This window comes from Microcaecilia unicolor, chromosome 11 (assembly GCF_901765095.1).
Source record: "Microcaecilia unicolor chromosome 11, aMicUni1.1, whole genome shotgun sequence".
Lineage (NCBI taxonomy): Eukaryota > Metazoa > Chordata > Amphibia > Gymnophiona > Siphonopidae > Microcaecilia > Microcaecilia unicolor.
This window is the reverse complement of record NC_044041.1, coordinates 195,925,807-195,944,648: the sequence shown is the minus strand read 5'-3', so window position 1 is coordinate 195,944,648 and position 18,842 is coordinate 195,925,807. Positions and strand designations below refer to the sequence as shown.

Genomic DNA, 18,842 nt, shown 5'->3' with positions numbered 1-18,842 from the left:
TTTACTTCTGGTTACTTTCAGTATATTCCATCTTAATGTGACTCTGGGCAAGTCACTTAACCCTCCATTGCCCCATGTAAGCCGCATTGAGCCTGCCATGAGTGGGAAAGAGCGGGGTACAAATGTAAAAAAAAAAAAAATAACACCAGGCTTCTCAAGGCAGATTACAACAACAGTTAAGATGAACCCATCAGTACACAGGATATCCTCACTAAAATTTGGCCATGCATTACTATATTGTATAAAACAATGTAGCAAAATAAGCACAAAATACAGAGTGTTTACTACTGCTGTTTCTTTCAGCTACACTTTCCCATGCATACCTCCTACCCATCCCCACCCTGATAGATTGTCAATAAAATGCTTGGATGTTTCACTTATATATACTGTCGTCTTCCACATTTGCTTATTTCCAATCTGAAGAAGAAGGGCAACCTTCGAAAGCTAATCAAGAAATGTATTAAGTTATGTCCAATAAAAAAAGGTATCATCTTATTTTCTTTTCCATGTTTTATTTTGTTTGATTTCTATTGATTACCTCTAAAAGTGGACTAACACGGCTACTACACCTCTCTACTTTCAGCTACAATAACTTTTTAATGCTGTTTTAGTGATTTTCAATTTTATTTCATGATACATATCTACATAGAGCAAGCTTTCAAATTAAAAAAAAAGTCAAATTAAAAAAAACCAACACAGAGGCAGTAATAAGCATTTGCTATTATTTTCACATATAAATATCTTTATTGTCATCATAAGCAAAACTAAATCCACAACACAGCATTGCAGATAACAAAACAAGCTCTAGAGCGCTACTAATCCTCCCCCCTCCCCTCACAGACTCATGGAAAACTCCCCCGATCCCCTCCCTAACAGCGGATGCAAAGCCTAGGAGGTTCAACAATCTAAACCGCTGCTATTGTTTTGGACTGACCAATATGGCGTCAAGCTCCGCCCACTGCCTTCAGCAGGTAACGGGCCAGATGGTCTCTCATGCCGTCTCCTGCAAGGTCATTTCCCCAAACCTCCTTGGGTGGATAGGTGGTCACAGTACCGTTCTCTCCCACGGGAACCCCGGAGAAACTACTTCCATCCGTGCGGGATTCCCACAAAATCCCGTCCTCCGACCGCCATTAAGCTTCCTTGGTGCAGCAGCTCGCCTCTGACGCAATTTCCTGTTTCCGGTAAGGCGTCACGCAGCGTCATCCAGGGAGAGGTTGTTGTGGTGGTAGAAAGAGAGAGGACGGGGGAGGAGGAGGAGCACCGGCGAAGGAAAGCTGCGGACCGGTAGTGGGTGTCCTGAGGTTTGAGTTTGACGGTAGGAATAGGGGAGAGAGCGGCCCCTGAGGGGGTGGTCGGCATGTCTCTTGTGATATTGTGCTGGGAAAGGGCCTTTGTTGACGAGTGAAAAACCCATGATCTGCTTTTCAGTTTTAGGGGCAACAAAAATGTCCGGGTTTCTGGACAGCGTCAGGTGCTCCGAATGCATTGACTGGAGCGAGAAGCGCAATACTATAGCCTCGGTGGCTGCCGGAGTCCTGGTATGTATTGGTGCATTGATGGGCTTTAGGGGGTTTATTTTATTTGGAGGAGTGGCCTAGTGGTTAGAGTGGTGGCCTGTGGTCCTAGGGGAAATGGGTTCGATTCCCACTGCAGCTCCTTGTGACTCTGGGCAAGTCACTTAACCCTCCATTGTCCCTGGTACAAAATAAATAGTAGTTGCAAAAACCTCAGAAAGGCGGTATATCAAGTCCCATTTCCCTATTTAAGATTCTAGATGGAATGTTGCAACTATTGAGATTCTGTTGCTACTATTTGAGATTCTACATGGAATGTTGCTAATGCAGGAGTAGCCTAGTGGTTAATGCAGTGGACTTTGATCCTGGGGAACTGGGTTCAATTCCCACTGCAGCTCCTTGTGACTCTGGGCAAGTCACTTAACCCTCCATTGTCCCTGGTACAAAAATAAGTACCTGAATATATGTAAACTGCTTTGAATGTAGTTGTGAAAACCTCAGAAAGGCAGTATATCAAGTCCCATTTCCCTTTCCCTTATGACATCACAATATCAGAAGTGAGCCAAGTATTGGGCAATCAAGCCATTGTGACATCACTGATGAGGTTGGCTCTTATTGGTGGAATGAGTGTAGGAGTAGCCTAGTGGTTAGTGCAGTGGACTTTGATCCTGGGGAACTGAGTTCGATTCCCACTGCAGCTTCTTGTGACTCTGGGCAAGTCACTTAACCCTCCATTGCCCCTGGTACAAAATAAGTACCTGAATATATGTAAACCGCTTTGAATGTAGCTGCAAAAACCACAGAAAGGCAGTATATCAAGTCCCATTAAGTCCCAATCTCAAAGAGTAGCAACATTCAGTGTAGAACCCAAAGAATAGCAAGATTCCAGAATCCCAGCCTATTTCAGATTCTACATGGAATGTTGCTACTATTTCAGGTTCTACATGGGATGTTGCTATTCCACTAGCAACATTCCATGTAGAAGGCTGCGCAGGCTTCTGTTTCTGTGAGTCTGACGTCCTGCATGTATGTGCAGGACATCAGACTCACAGAAACAGAAGCCTGCACGGCCGCATTGCCGATCCGCAAGGGCAGGCTTCTACATGGCATGTTGCTAGTGGAGGAGTAGCCTAGTGGTTAGTGCAGCGGACTCTGATTCTGGGGAACTGGGTTCGATTCCCACTGCAGGCAGCTCCTTGTGACTCTGGGCAAGTCACTTAACCCTCCATTGCCCCTGGTACAAAATAAGGACCTGAATATATGTAAACCGCTTTGAATGTAGTTGCAAAAACCTCAGAAAGGCTGTATATCTAGTCCCATTTCCCTTTCCCCCTTTACCTTATGACATCACAATATCAGAAGTGAGCCAAGTATTGGGCAATCAAGCCATTGTGACATCACTGATGAGGTTGGCTCTTATTGGTGGAATGAGTGTAGGAGTAGCCTAGTGGTTAGTGCAGTGGACTTTGATCCTGGGGAACTGAGTTCGATTCCCACTGCAGCTTCTTGTGACTCTGGGCAAGTCACTTAACCCTCCATTGCCCCTGGTACAAAATAAGTACCTGAATATATGTAAACCGCTTTGAATGTAGCTGCAAAAACCACAGAAAGGCAGTATATCAAGTCCCATTAAGTCCCAATCTCAAAGAGTAGCAACATTCAGTGTAGAACCCAAAGAATAGCAAGATTCCAGAATCCCAGCCTATTTCAGATTCTACATGGAATGTTGCTACTATTTCAGGTTCTACATGGGATGTTGCTATTCCACTAGCAACATTCCATGTAGAAGGCTGCGCAGGCTTCTGTTTCTGTGAGTCTGACGTCCTGCATGTATGTGCAGGACATCAGACTCACAGAAACAGAAGCCTGCGCGGCCGCATTGCAGATCCGCAAGGGCAGGCTTCTACATGGCATGTTGCTAGTGGAGGAGTAGCCTAGTGGTTACTGCAGCGGACTCTGATTCTGGGGAACTGGGTTCGATTCCCACTGCAGCTCCTTGTGACTCTGGGCACTTAACCCTCCATTGCCCCACGTACAAAATAAGTACCTGAATATACTATGTAAGCCGCATTGAGCCTGCTATGAGTGGGAAAGCGCGGGGTACAAATGTAATAAAATAAATTCTGTTTCTAAGGCAAGGCCAGAGACTTAAGTTCACCTCTGGTTTTCTCTAAAGTCCATCCCAGCTGCGAATGCGCTCTGCTTAGTTCAGGTTTTCTAAAGTTTCACTGATGGTTTTTCTCTGTCTCTCCTCTAGGAAACTGTGCTGTGCAGCCAGTTTTTTTCCTGTAATGTTGCTTCTACCTCTGTGGCTTCTTTGTGACACCTTGATATGTGCATGAGCTGCCTCCACTGTATGTAGATGTATGTTATGACCAGGGCTTTTTTTTGAGGGGGTACTGAGTACCGGCACCTTTTCCAGTGTCTGCTAAAATTGACCCATGGACCCCAAGTTTTAATGAAAGAGCTCAGGTTCTACACACCAATTCTGCTTTGTCATAGGTTCAGTGACCGTTTGCAGGGGTTTTGGCTATTATGGGGTGGGTCCCTCAGTGATCACCCCACCCCTGAAGGGTGGCCTAGCATTTGAGTACTGGCACCTTTTTTGATAGAAAAAATGCACTGGTTATGACTATTCATTGCAGATATTGTGAAAACGAGTGATTGGGGATCCCGCTTGACAGGTTTGGAACCATTGTTGTATCTAGACACTTTTTTTTTCCCCCATCTCTGGCTGTCTTCAAATCTAGGCTAAAAGCCCACCTTTTTGATGCTGTTTTTAACTCCTAACCCTTACTCACTTGTTCGGTACCTTTATTTTATCATCCCCACCTTAGTAATTCTCTTATCTCTTATTTGTCCTGTTTCTTCATGTCCAGTGTACAGCGCTGCGTACGTCTAGTAGTGCAATAGAAATGATAATTAGTAGTAGTAAGTTGAGATACTCTGACACAATCACCTGGGGGTTTCTCTCCTGGTTGATGCACATTAATATTTCCTTAAGTGCTGCTATGGTGGATTTCTGGAGCCCCAATGCACAATTCTATGTCCTCAAAATGGAATTTTAACTGTGAAAACCCTTTTTTTTTTCATGTTTCTTAGATCACATTTTATTGTGTCTGCTTTCTAAGGCATGTTCACTTTGTAACAGATATTAATATCGTTTACAAAAAGGCAAACCTTTTTTTCTTTCTTACCTGTTTGCAGCATTGCTCATTGGCCCCATGAAAATGGAATGGGACTTGATGTATGCCTTTCTGTGGTTTTTGCAACTACATTCAGTGAAGAGTTAAGTGACTTGCCCAGAGTCACAAGGAGCTGCAGTGGGAATTGAACCCAGTTTCCCAGGATCAAAGTCTGCTGCACTAACCATGAGGCTACTGTCTCCGTTATGATTCAAAATATCGCCTATGGTACAAAATTTAGATGTATCTGTTGACCAATACTGTAAAAGAACAGTTCAGTGGTTAGAGTTTAGTGGTTCTTGAGATGTATGCTTCTGTCTCCTCCTGATTGCCATTAGACAGTTGCATAGGGACAGAAATTTCACCCGTCCCCCGCTAGAATCTAACCCGACTTGTGATAAAATAACTCTACTGACCATGTTGATAATTTCCCCTCTCAGTGCTTATGGAGATTAATACAACTAACCATATCCATTAATTTTTGTTAGTACTATTATAATTGCCATGGCACAAGGAAAGAACATGTAGGCTTTTGATCTTATATCAAACCATATTGTGCAACGATCACTATTGCCTAGGTGGGCACCCGCATGGACAATGGAAACATTTCCTCCATTTATGAGCACTAGATCCAGGGTCAACCCTTCCCTTGAGGGTTCAGTCACCATTTGTATGAGCAAGGCACTTTGACAGGCATTCACGATCATTCTACTTACGTCCGATTCTGCCGATGGGACTTTTCAATCCACATCAGGCAAGTTGAAATCTCTCAACGATAGCACCTCTCCTTTCATACAAAGCTTATAAATACCTTCTATCGAATTCTTGTTCAGCTTCTCCATTTGTGCCAGAAGTCTGTAGGTAACACAGTACAGCTTGTTATTTTTCCATATACTACCCCATCCTCCTATGTATCTAAAAGCACCTTCTTTACACCAAGATTTGAGCCACTTATTGAATTCCTCTGTTTGTAGTTTTTCCTCTTCTTTCCCACATGTAGGAATTACTTCAGAAAAAGCTGCAATTCGAACCAAAGACTTCAGTCTCTCCCTAAACTTCTGTAATGCACCCTGTGCTCTAAACTTGCTATTGTTGGCCAGGTCATTTATCCCCAGGTGGATGACAACATCAGTATTAAAATCCTTGCTCTCTTCTCGGATCACGTTCTGTATTTGGTTGGTACTTCTGTTGGCTGAGGATCCTGGAAGGCATTTCACTAGATTGGGACTTTTGAATTGTGTTCCTATGTTAATGCCTTTGATAATGGAGTCTCCTAGCAGTAAGAATTTTCTGCTTTGCACTGATCTGTCTTTGTTTTGTCTTTTGTCCCGTCCTATCCTATCTAATTTATCTAGGAATCTTCACGATATTGACCCTTCATCTCTATCCTCCCATGTTTCAAACCTCCTCTCTACTGTGGCACCATCCACGTCTGTCAACGAGGCTGTTTCTTCTTACAACAATACTCTATCCTCTGCCTTAGACACTCTTGCACCTTTGATGACCCGCCCTGTAAGGCGTACAAAACCCCAACCTTGGCTGACTTCTAATATCCGCTACCTACGTTCCTGTACCCGCTCCGCCGAACGCCTCTGGCGGAAATCTCGGGCCCTTGCTGATTTCTTACACTTTAAGTTCATGCTGACCTCCTTCCAATCTGCTCTTTTACGTGCCAAACAGGATTATTATATCCAACTGACCAACTCTCTTGGCTCTAATCCTCGACTTCTCTTCACCACATTGAACTCTCTCCTCAAGGTGCCCCCTCCCCCAACTCCCCCCTCATTATCTCCTCAGACCCTTGCTGAATTCTTTCACAACAAGGTTCAAAAGATAAACCTTGAATTCTCTACCTCACCAGCTCTCCCTCCACTAGTCCGTTCCCCTCTCTCTCCTTCCCCTCATTCCCTTTCCTCCTTTCCTGAAGTTACTATTGAGGAAACTACACTTCTCCTTTCTTCCTCAAAATGTACCACCTGTTCCTCTGATCCCATTCCCACCCACCTTCTTAATGCCATCTCTCCTACTCTTATTTCTTTTATCTGTCACATTCTCAACCTCTCACTTTCCACTGCGACTGTCCCTGCTGCCTTTAAACATGCTGTGGTCACACCTCTCCTTAAGAAGCCTTCACTTGACCCTACTTGTCCCTCTATTACCGACCCATCTCCCTCCTTCCTTTTCTCTCCAAATTACTTGAGCGTGCTGTTCACCGCCGCTGCCTTGATTTTCTCTCCTCACATGCTATTCTTGACCCATTACAATCTGGTTTTCGCCCTCTCCACTCAACCGAAACTGCGTTTACTAAAGTCTCCAATGACCTATTACTGGCTAAATCCAGAGGTCAGTATTCCATCCTCATGCTTCTTGATCTTTCCGCTGCTTTTGACACTGTCGATCACAGCATACTTCTCGATACCCTGTCCTCACTTGGATTCCAGGGCTCTGTCCTTTCCTGGTTCTCTTCCTACCTCTCCCTCCGCACCTTTAGTGTTCACTCTGGTGGATCCTCTTCTACCTCTATCCCTCTGCCTGTCGGCGTACCTCAGGGTTCTGTTCTTGGTCCCCTCCTCTTTTCTATCTACACTTCTTCCCTTGGTTCATTAATCTCATCCCATGGCTTTTCCTACCATCTCTATGCTGATGACTCCCAAATCTACCTTTCTACCCCTGATATCTCACCTTGCATCCAAACCAAAGTTTCAGCGTGCTTGTCTGACATTGCTGTCTGGATGTCTCAACGCCACCTGAAATTAAATATGACCAAAACCGAGCTTCTCATTTTCCCCCCCAAACCCACCTCCCCGCTCCCCCCGTTTTCTATTTGTGTTGATGGCTCTCTCATTCTCCCTGTCTCCTCAGCTCGAAACCTTGGGGTCATCTTTGACTCTTCTCTCTCCTTCTCTGCTCATATCCAGCAGACAGCCAAGACCTGTCGTTTCTTTCTTTACAACATCCGTAAAATCCACCCCTTTCTTTCCGAGCACTCTACCAAAACCCTCATCCACACCCTTGTCACCTCTCGTTTAGACTACTGCAATCTGCTTCTTGCTGGCCTCCCACTTAGTCACCTCTCCCCTCTCCAGTCGGTTCAAAACTCTGCGGCCTGTCTCATCTTCCGCCAGGGTCGCTTTACTCATACTACCCCTCTCCTCAAGACCCTTCACTGGCTCCCTATCCGTTTTCGCATCCTGTTCAAACTTCTTCTACTAACCTATAAATGTACTCACTCTGCTGCTCCCCAGTATCTCTCCACACTCGTCCTTCCCTACACCCCTTCCCGTGCACTCCGCTCCATGGATAAATCCTTCTTATCTGTTCCCTTCTCTACTACTGCCAACTCTAGACTTCGCGCCTTCTGTCTCGCTGCACTCTACGCCTGGAATAAGCTTCCTGAGCCCCTACGTCTTGCCCCATCTTTGGCCACCTTTAAATCTAGACTGAAAGCCCACCTCTTTAACATTGCTTTTGACTTGTAACCACTTGTAACCACTCGCCTCCACCTACCCTCCTCTCTTCCTTCCCGTTCACATTAATTGATTTGATTTGCTTACTTTATTTATTTTTTGTCTATTAGATTGTAAGCTCTTTGAGCAGGGACTGTCTTTCTTCTATGTTTGTGCAGCGCTGCGTATGCCTTGTAGCGCTATAGAAATGCTAAATAGTAGTAGTAGTAGTAATTGTGCTACATTCCTTGCCTCTGGTTCCACATCAGTACTTGTTTTCTCAGCATCATAATGATCCAGTGCAGGAAAGGAATTATACAGGGGTAAAAGTTGGGAGGGTGAATGCTTGTATGTCACGGGTCGTAATCTACCTGAGCCTATTGTGACCCATCCGTTTCTCTGTGGCAGTTCTGGTGGGGAAATTGGCAGGGATTTGGGTAATCCTGAATGCTTCCTTAATTGTAGCCAATTTTTTCTTGAGGTAGTTGATTTCATCTTTTATAGCTGATATATTTGAAGACAGATGGGGCAAGCTCTAAGGTTCCAGGTGGTTTGCCTTAGCACTAAAGCACAACATGTATTGCATTGAATGAAGGGTCATGTTGATGTGATTCACAAGTGTGAAAAGGTGAACTGTTTTAAGGGATATGAATGAGTAGGATCGACCAATTAGCGGGTATTGAAGATACTTGTCTCTTTATTTTCCTAGTTCTTCACAGGCTGGTGGATCATTATTGATGCTGCAGTGAAATATCCACAGACAGAGAACCTGAATCACTCGTACCATGCGTGTGGTGTAATCGCAACTGTGGCGTTTTTAATGTGAGTAGGGACGACCTTATGAATGCCGCCCACCTGTACTTACTCTCACCTCTAAACCATTGAAACTTATCTGTCTAAGGCAGGTGGAGGAGTAACTTAATGGTTAGTGCAGTGGGCTGAGAACCTGGGCAACTGGGTTTGAGTCCCAAGGTGCTCCCTGTGATCCTGGCCAAGTCACTTAACCCTTTGTTGCCCTAGGAACAGAAACTTAGATTGTGAGCCCAGTAGGAACAGAAAAAGTTACCTGCATATATTAAATGTAACCTGCTTTGGTTGTACCACAGGAAGGAGGTATATCAAATGCCTGACTTCCCCCCCCCCCCCCTTCATCAAACATATAAACGGCAAGTGACCGACTCACCTGCAAATGCGCAGTAGAGACTTCCCTCTCTGTCCCGCCCTCGCGTCAAGACGTGATGACGTCAGAGGGCGGAACAGAGAGGGAAACGAGTCGGAGTCACTGTCGGACGCTGCCGCCTGGAAACGAACATCGTGCGCACCAACCTCTACCCTCCCCTGCCGCCGCTCCCGCCCTCCTCCGTGCCGGGCCCCCTGCACTGACCTGACAGCGCCTCTCACCTCCGTGTGGAAGCGCTGCAGGCAGCAGCAGAGCGATCTGCTGCTGCCTGCAGCGCTTTCACACGGAGATGAGAGGCGCTGTCAGGTCAGTGCAGGGGGCCCGGCACAGAGGGGGGAGGGAGCGGCAGCGAGGAGGGTAGCTGGAAATCTCGCCCATTTTTACGGGCTTAACGGCTAGTATTTAAATAGTTGGTCTTAGACTGGATTTCGTTTCTTATATTTTTGCTATGGAGTGTAGAGCAAATGTGTATTATATAGTTTTCACATCAGAAAAGCATAGTTTATTCTGCTTTGGTGATAGAGCAGGAGAAAAAAAATCATATTAAAGGAGTCTTAATTGGACGGATTCCCTTTATGAAGATAGATGCGGACTGTCTATTAAAATAATGAAGTATCCTACTGAATTCTTTCATGTAATTGATTTGAATTCCTGATATGGGGTGGGTGTGTTTGTGTGCACTATTTATATTTAGACATATAGATAAAATGCCTTATTTAAAAAAATGAGCAAAAGTTTAAAAAATGAATGTTACTTTTACATTGAATAGTTTTTGCTGGTAGATTTAGTAATTTTTTTTTTAATATTTAAGATGCAACAAAGATGTGACTTGTTCTCCCACTTAAGCGTATGTCTGTACCAATAAGCCACCCATGGAAGTGAGATTTTGATCCCACACTGATCCACTGGTTATTGTTTCCATGCAGGATTAACGCAGTGTCCAATGGTCAAGTTCGTGGCGATAGTTACAGTGAAGGGTGCCTGGGGCAAACAGGTAACGTGTGTGTGTGTGTCTGTATCCTGAGCAAAATATAAAATTAACAGCGTTTAAACACTGTGACCACATCGCTTTGCAGGATCAGAATTTTTTTAAATTAAAGTGAGCATCCTGGTATGCGAATTTTGTCAGCTGTGTGCTGTAATGGAGGTTGTCTGTGGCTTGGGTTGTGGGACAGGGAACTGTTCTATTCAGATAGCACCCCCAAAATGTGGGCTTCAGTCAGGATCAGCACAAACAGTTTCTCAGGGCCACTGCAAATTGATCATTTACTGTTTCAAAAAGTATAAAGACTAGGAATGATTTATGAATGATATATTTGAAACAAATGGGGAGGGATTATTATTTTTTCACTCAGTTTAATAGTTAAACTTTGGAACTCATTGCTGGAGCGAGTGAGGCCTGGTAAAAGCAGTTAACGCAGTTGTATTTTAAAAAGAGTTGGACAAATTCCTGGAAGTAAAGTCCATAAACTTTTATTAAGGAAGGCCCAGAGAAATCCACTGCTTACCCCTGGGGCTAATCGCATGGAGTTGTGATTAGGGTTGGCAGTTATTAGAAACGGGGTACTGATCTGACCCAGTAGGGCAGCTCTTAAGTTGGCTAGTCCAAAACTGCTCCAAATTAATGAGATAATGTTTCTTTTAAAGGTGCCCGTGTTTGGCTCTTCATCGGTTTCATGATGGCTTTTGGATCCTTAATTGCTTCTATGTGGATCCTTTTTGGGGGCTACGTTGTCAATGGTAAGATATGCCACATCTAGTAAGAATAACAGTGGGGAAAGAACTTCAACCGTTTTTTTTTTTTTTTAAGATTATAGTTGTCAGTTGCTACAGAAAATATAAAGCATGAAAATATAATTTAAAAAAAAACATGCAGGTATGTTTAAAAATTATTACTACTACTACTTATCATTTCTATAGCGCTACTAGACGTACGCAACACTGTACACTTGAACATGAAGAGATAGTCCCTGCTCGACAGAGCTTACAATCTAATTAGGACAGAAAAAACGGGACAAACAAGGGATAAGGGAATATTAAAGTGAGGATGATAAAATAAGGGTTCTGAACAAGTGAATAAGGGTTAGGAGTTAAAAGCAGCATCAAAAAGGTGGGCTTTTAGCTTAGATTTGAAGACGGTCAGAGATGGAGCTTGACGTACAGGCTCAGGAAGTCTATTCCAGGCATATGGTGCAGCGAGATAAAAGGAACGGAGTCTGGAGTTAGCGGTGGAGGAGAAGGGTGCAGATAAGAGAGATTTACCCAGTGAACCGAGTTTTACTGGGTAAATTTTTACACTTTGATTTAAATACAAGTAAGGTCCTCCCAAGGACTTTCACTAACTACACCCTCTCCAAAAGACATTACACGATGTGATACCTGCAAGCGAGCCTTCTCCGGAGTAGCCCCCACACTCTGCAATGCACTGCCTGAAAGGCTCCGCTTAACACAAGACTACCTCTACTTCAGGAAGCAGGTGAAAGCTTGGCTCTTCAACCAAGCCTTTAACGGAAGAAGTAACTAACTTGTTAGTCTCACTCACACACATATAAGGAGTAACTTGGGCTGCACATACTGCAGCGGGACATCTTTTCATTTTGTTGTCCCCCTCCTGAAAATGATGCAAGCTGTATGAAAGTAGCATTGTCTTACAGAACCTTAACCACTGATCTGGAGTTTTAAAACCAGTTTTTGAGAATTAATGACGTGCACTTCAGGATCTGCTTTGGAAATTTGAAGCTAACTTTTGTGACCTTCTTTTTCGATAGGCACTGCAGATGTATACCCTGGGATAGCGGTGTTTTTCCAGAATGCATTTATCTTTTTTGGGTAAGCTTTTTTTTTTTTTTTTTTAAATCTCTATTATTCCACTGTAAATTTTATCGTGTTGTATAATGTTCTCTTTATATACTCAAATTGTACATACACATTGTGGCAAAATTGTGAAATTTCCAGCATAAAAATTTATATTTCATGAAGTGTTTTTCTCTAGTTTGGCCAGCAGGTGGTGCATGTTTATGTTTGTTTAAAGCTGTTAGAAAAAAATGACTGTTCCTTTTTAGTTTAGCACAAAGAGGAAGTAACCTGCAGTGATATGGCCAGGTAATTCTTGTTCTGGGCTCTGATTGGCCCAGGAGCTCAAATCCAGCCTGGAAATACTGGATTTCTGTCTCAGATAGGGAGAGCGAAAGATCTCTTCACTGAGGCCCTGTGAGCAGTTATATTCTGTAACCTGTGAGCAGCTATCTTTCCTGTACTCCCTAGGCACTATTCAGGTAGTGAACAAGTGTTAAAATTGATTCCTGTTTGTTTTACCTGTTGTTGGTGTGCTGTACTTTTCGATCTGTTTTATATGATTCATTGTTCAACTGTGACAATAAAACCTGTTAGTTTATTGGCTCTGATGTCTTAGACTAAGAATCCTAGTGGTTTGTGTGTTGGGTCTGTGGGTACTTTCCAGGAACTGTGAGACCCCTGAGAGTGTGGCCCCACTGAGAAATAACTTGTGGGTGGGAGACTCACCCAGAGGCAAGTGGAACCTAGTTTATGAAGTATACACCACATGGCCAGGTGCAGGTAGGCCTGAGCAGTGCTGGGGATAGACCCTCCAGGTGGCCACGGGGTTAGCCCCAGGTGGGTGCTTTCCGTGACACGCATACACACACTTTTTATAATTGCTTTTGGTTTATGTAGAGGCTAATTTGTGTCCCCGGATGGATGGAACCAATTGGGTCAATGTTCAGCATGTTTATGTTTTTGGAATTTTGTTTTCTGTTGTGTTTTAACACCAGCTGTGGCAGTTAAACATCCAGATAGAGTGGTGACTACTGGAATTATCCAGATAGCAAAAAAGCCATCAAATTAATTGAGACCAGTCATGCTCCACCCTGGTACTATGTGGATGAGAATATCAGAACTGTCATACTGGGTCACACCAAAGATCCATGAAGCCCAAGATCCTGTTTCCAACCGTGGCCAATCCAGGTTACTACCTGGCAAGATTACAAAAAGTAGGCAATTTCAATGCTGATAAAAAGTAGATAATTTCCATGCTGATTTCCAGGACGGCTGGTGCTATTCAGATGAATGTTGCCGACCAGCTTCAACACCTGGTACATGGATATCCTGATACATGAGTTTTTTAAAATATTAGGCCCAATAATTATAATGAAAATTGGTTAGTTGGGCCCAAATTTGGTGGTGGGAGGTAAGGAAGGGGGAAGGTAGATCATTGTCTTGAAAGATACCTTATTGGTCACATTTTAAAGTCGGTAGAGTTGTCATTTGTCCCTTGTTTCTTCAACAGGGGGCTGGTGTTCAAGTTTGGTCGCACTGAAGATTTATGGCAGTGAATGTATTCCAGCAGTACCTTGCATCCCCGTCCCCCCGACACACACTTCCAATACAATATGAGCCTGTTCTTGAAACACTTGCTCCTATGTTAAACTTTTGTGGCACCAAACTCAATCTGTAAAATTATGAGATGCTGAATACCAGTTTTTGCATTTTTGTGAGCTTTTTTAATTTTTTTTTAATGTATAATGTTGATTTAAATGTTGCATATATTTGAAATGTATAAAGTAAATACATCACTGTAAGTTAGTTTTCTTAAAACTTTGTCACAGTCTTTTAAGTTTATCTATGTAGAGAAGTAGCTGGTTGTTTTTCAGAAAATCTAATAACGTCCATTCAGTCTGATGCTCTGTATGTAAAGTTAATAATTTTCCATTAAATTCTATAAAGTAGCTTCTCATTGTTTGTATATTGTTTCAAAGCACCAAGGCAGAAGCATATGAGGAGAGTTTGGTCTGAGCTCACACTGTTTCAGTAATATTTCATGGCACATTATATGCAGTATTTCCCTGATCCCAGAGGTAAGAGACGGTTAGGGGGTCCTTTTACTAAGCTGCGATAACATCCTTAGTGAGCCCTTGTTAGCCAATTAATTTTGCACGTGCAAATCTGGGCGAACGGGGGTACTTCCTTTTAGGCACCTCTAAGGCCGTGCGGTGAGAGGCTATTCTGTAATGACACCCAGATTGCATTATACAATACCAGTGTAACCCACCTACTCTAACTGCAGCCACCAAATGTGACAGGTACCTGCAAAACTTACACTCGCACACTACAAACTTTTCTAAGTGGCAGCTGTTCCTCTTTCTGTGCCATGTGTGTGCACTGTTAACAGAATAGCACTGTGGAGGGAGGAGTGGCCTAATGGTTAGTGCAGTGGGCTTTGATCCTGGCAACCTGGGCTCAATTCCCACTACAGCTCCTTGTGACCTTGGGCAAGTAACTTACTCCTCCATTGCCCCAGGTACAAAAACTTAGATTGTGAGCCCTCTAGGGACAGAGAAAGTAGCTGAATGTAATGTGTACAGCGCTGTGTACATCCAATAGCACCGTAGAAATGATTAGTAGTAGTATGTAAATCTACATTCACTTGGGGAAAATGCTGGTTTTCTGTACATAATGTCATACTGGGAAAAGACCAAAGGTCCATCGAGCCCAGCATCCTGTCCCTGACAGCGGCCAATCCAGGTCAAAGGCACCTGGCGAGCTTTCCAAACGTACAAATATTTTATGCATGTTATTCCCGAAATTGTGGATTTTTCCCAAGTCCATTTAGTAGCGGTCTATGGACTTGTCCTTTAGGAAACCGTCCAACCCCTTTTTAAACTCTGCCAAGCTAACCACCTTCACCACGTTCTCCGGCAACGAATTCCAGAGTTTAATTATGCGTTGGGTGAAGAAATATTTTCTCCGATTTGTTTTAAATTTACTACACTGTAGTTTCATTGCATGCCCCCTAGTCCTAGTATTTTTGGAAAGCGTGAACAGACGCTTCACATCCACCTGTTCCACTCCACTCATTATTTTATATACCTCTTGTACGTGTGCAAGAGGTGTGTAAATGCAGTTGCACAGTTACCCTTCATGTGGATAATAGTAAAAAAGGGCAGTTTCTGACACAAATGAAACGGGCACTAGCAAGGTTTTCCTTGGAGTGTGTATGTTTGAGAGTGTGTGTGAGAGAGAGAGAGAGAGAGTGAATGTGCGAGTGTGTGTGTGTGTGTGTGACAGAGAGAGAATGAGACTGGGTGCGAGTGTGTCTGTGTGAGAGAGAGAGTTTGTGTGTAAGAATGAGAGTGTGTGCCAGCGGCCCCCTTCCTTCCCTCCCTCCCAGGTCCAATGTCATTTTCTCCCTCCCTCCCATGGGGCCCGGAGGGGCAGCCGCAGCCATCGCCTGCTTTCCTCCTCTGCAGCGCCGCTCCGACTCCTGAGGTCCCCCCCTCCCCATGCCCAACGCATGAGCGCACCCGCTCGGCACAGCAGCACAATCTCCGTGGCTCTGCCCCCTCTGCTCACGCCCAAGGAGGACTCTGACCTTTCTTTCCCTGCCATTGGTCGCGACGCTCTCAGCTACTCTGCCCCTCAACGCTTCTGTTTCTATTTTAAGCTCCGCCCCTGTGCCCTGCCCCTTTCGCCTCTCCGGCTCTGGCGTTCTACATGACGTCAGCCAGATCTACGGAGCCTAGCAGACCAACTCCGAAGAAGCCACGGACACAGGCAGCAAGATAGAACGCTGGAGGTGAGAATTATTATATAGGATTTGTAATATTATGCTTATTTATTGCATTTGTACCTCACATTTTCTTTCCTTGTGGTAGGTTCAATGTGGCTAAGGTGGAGGCACTAAGTTTGCAGCAGCATGATTTGCCTTGGGGTAGTGGCTCAGTCATTTTAGTCTCACTTGTGCTGATGAATTAGGCGAGCAGAAGATCTGTAATGGCAGTCTGTGCTGAAGATGGCTGCCCTGTGCACTCTGTCATTAAGTAATACAGTCTCTTTGAGTAGTTAGAATGAGATGCGTGACAGTGGTCTTTCCATGCTGCCATTCATCTTAACAGCATTACCTAGTTGGATAAAAACATTGGTGCATACTGGGTACCGCATAGTCCCAAAGTAAATCCAGATGTCAGCTGTACAGTGGGTGCTAAAGCTAATGGAACATGAACAGAAGCTTTGATAGAAACATGAGTGAAAAAGGAACATTGGTCTGACACAGCTTGGTACCTGCGGTCCATGGACCCCATCTGCTTGTCTCTTAGAGTGGCTAATTGGCACCAGTTGGAAGTGACTCCTAATTGAAAGGTCCCTTCTCTTTTGCTCCTTCATAGAAGTAAGAGTGGGTGACCCCCAGGTCCTTTAACTAGCTAGACATCTTCCAGAAAAGCTAAACTGGGCATTGACGAGCAGCCTTCCTTAAATTTGCTTTAATGCTGTTACCTGTTACTTCCCATGTACTGCTCTCTACTTGTAATTTGAAAGAGGAAATAAGTGGTTCCAATAACTTTTGTGCATTTATAAACCGCTTCTACATCCCCCTCCTCCAGTACGAAAAACTAACCTGTGAAACCTGTTCTCATAAGCGAGCCATTCCGTCCCCTTTTCTAGATCCAGTTTGAGAGAAAGCTACCAGCACTGGACATAGTCATAGACTGCCACAGGGGCCATTCAGCATCCTGCTTTCTCTGTGCCATGATTCCCCAAGTAGCCCATTTGCCTTTATGACCAGGGCCGGTCTTAGGCAGAGGCAACTGCATAGGGCCCCGCGGTGCTAGCCTCCCCTCCCCTTACCTGTTTCTGCCCTGGGGGTCTAATGACCTCTTTGGGGCAGGAAAGAGCCCCCTCTTTCCTGCCCGGAGCGCTGCCCTTGCCCTGCATCCTCCTGTTGCTGTGACACGCGATTTCAAAATGCCCACCGAGATTTGAAGCAGCCTCACAAGACTTCAACTCTCGGTGGCCATTTTGAAATTGCGCGTCACAGCAACAGGAGGATGCAGGGCAAGGGCAGCGCTCCGGGCAGGAAAGAGGGGGCTGTTTCCTGCCCCGAAGAGGTCACCAGACCACCAGGGCAGACGCAGGTAAGGGGAGGGGGGGAGGCTTACGCCGTGGGGACCCCTGCAGACACAGTAGAGTAAGGGGAGGGGGATTGATGGGGGGTTGATGGGGAGGGGGGTGGCAGGGGGAAATATGTGACATGGGCGGGGTGAGGTGTGAAAGGGGGCGGGTGGGGGCGTGACTAGGGCGCGGCGGGGCCCCACCAAATTGGTCTGCACAGGGCCCCGCACTTGCTAAGACCGGCCCTGTTTATGACCCCTGCTGACCACTGAGCTGAGGCCTTCAATGTGTTCTCCCCAGTGACTCTGAGATCATGGTAACAGTGGTAGATTTTAATGTAGAACCCATCACTGTGGAAGTAGGAATCTACAGGGCTAGAATGGATTTACCAATAGAGTAATCAAGTGCTTACAGGCTGTGTCATACTGTCTTGGGGGGAAGGCTGGCTGTATACAATCCCGTGGGCAACTTGAGGAATAAATATGCTTTACAAGTCACTACTATAAAGGGTTGCAGTAAATCTAGTGTGGATTTAAGGTAAATCAAATACAGGACACTAGAACTTGCTAGATCACTTATGTATTTTGTATAAGGAGAGGATCCCTCAGAAACCTGATGGACTTAATGGTCCCAGGCTTGCAACTGATCAAAATTAGAACTGTTGCTGAGCTTCTATCATAGGGATGATTTCAACTCTCCTTCTTTTCTATGTGTATAATCTAAAGTGCTCGATGCTGTGTTTCAAAAAATAAGCATTCAAAACAATATCTCAAAAACTGAATAGTACTTAATATTGTCTCAATAAATATTCATAACAAAACCTCATAGGGCTGATTGAAAGCGCCAGTTGGGAAGGAGCAACACTTAACTTTGAATAAATATGCTTCCCTATGTAAAATGAATATTTTCCTCATATGCATCACTGTGCACTTACCCACATTACATTTCAGTTGCTTCATGGTTCTTGAAGCATGGTCTGACTTTTTTTTTTCTATAAAATGTATTACTAGTACATTAATGTCACTAGGTGCATTCAGTTAATATATATTACACCATGTATCATCTAAACAGGCAAATTCCTGGATTGCAGAAATATAAGGTTATTCTGATTTGTCATCTGTTGCATGTTGCTAAATTGACCTTGGCCAGGGCTGCCAAGAGACAAAGCTGGGCCCGGGTCAAACAATCTTCAGGGTCGCTGCTGCCACTGCCCGCTGTCCCTGCAGCAGCAAATGAGAGAGAGTGCACTGCCAGCTATAGGTCCTTCTTTCTTCCAAGTCCAGCCTCCTGTGAAATAACTTCCTGTTTCCTCAATCCGCATAGGCAGGACGTGGCAGGAAGGAAGGATCTGTGGCCAGTAGAGCAGTCTCTTGATCGCCATCGCTGAGGCTGGGCCTGGGGAACCTTGCCCTCGCCTCTCGGCAGCCCTGACCTTGCCTTCTGAGTGGAAGAGCCCTACAGTTACTTTGTCTAAACGGCGAGCCAGACTGTACTTGGGTTTATAAACTGGAAAAATTGAGTGCTATAAGGCGTAGAAGTTTTGCCAAATGGGGAAAAATATAAGGTTCATGTATCCGTTCTTCTCGTTTGAGTCTTGGTGTACCAGCTT

At 44.5% G+C, this 18,842-nt stretch overlaps 1 protein-coding gene across 1 annotated transcript; it reads left to right on the top strand.

The window, feature by feature from the left end:
* Positions 1–1,190: 1,190 nt before the first annotated feature.
* TMEM50A (transmembrane protein 50A) lies at positions 1,191–14,074 on the top strand. The gene is made up of 7 exons (XM_030219618.1): positions 1,191–1,318; positions 1,432–1,541; positions 8,858–8,970; positions 10,255–10,322; positions 10,976–11,068; positions 12,097–12,157; positions 13,635–14,074. Exons 2-7 carry the CDS (start codon positions 1,449–1,451, stop codon positions 13,678–13,680), a joined length of 474 nt encoding a protein of 157 aa, XP_030075478.1. The 5' UTR covers positions 1,191–1,318; positions 1,432–1,448; the 3' UTR covers positions 13,681–14,074.
* The last annotated feature ends 4,768 nt before the right edge of the window (positions 14,075–18,842 follow it).

Excerpts from the sequence above, each read along its gene's own strand:
- TMEM50A (XM_030219618.1), top strand. The coding sequence starts at position 1,449 with ATGTCCGGGTTTCTGGACAGCGTCAGGTGCTCCGAATGCATTGACTGG. Across the intron at positions 11,069-12,096 it reads TGGGGGCTACGTTGTCAATG|GCACTGCAGATGTATACCCT; the intron begins GTAAGATATGCC and ends CTTTTTCGATAG. Across the intron at positions 12,158-13,634 it reads AATGCATTTATCTTTTTTGG|GGGGCTGGTGTTCAAGTTTG; the intron begins GTAAGCTTTTTT and ends TTTCTTCAACAG.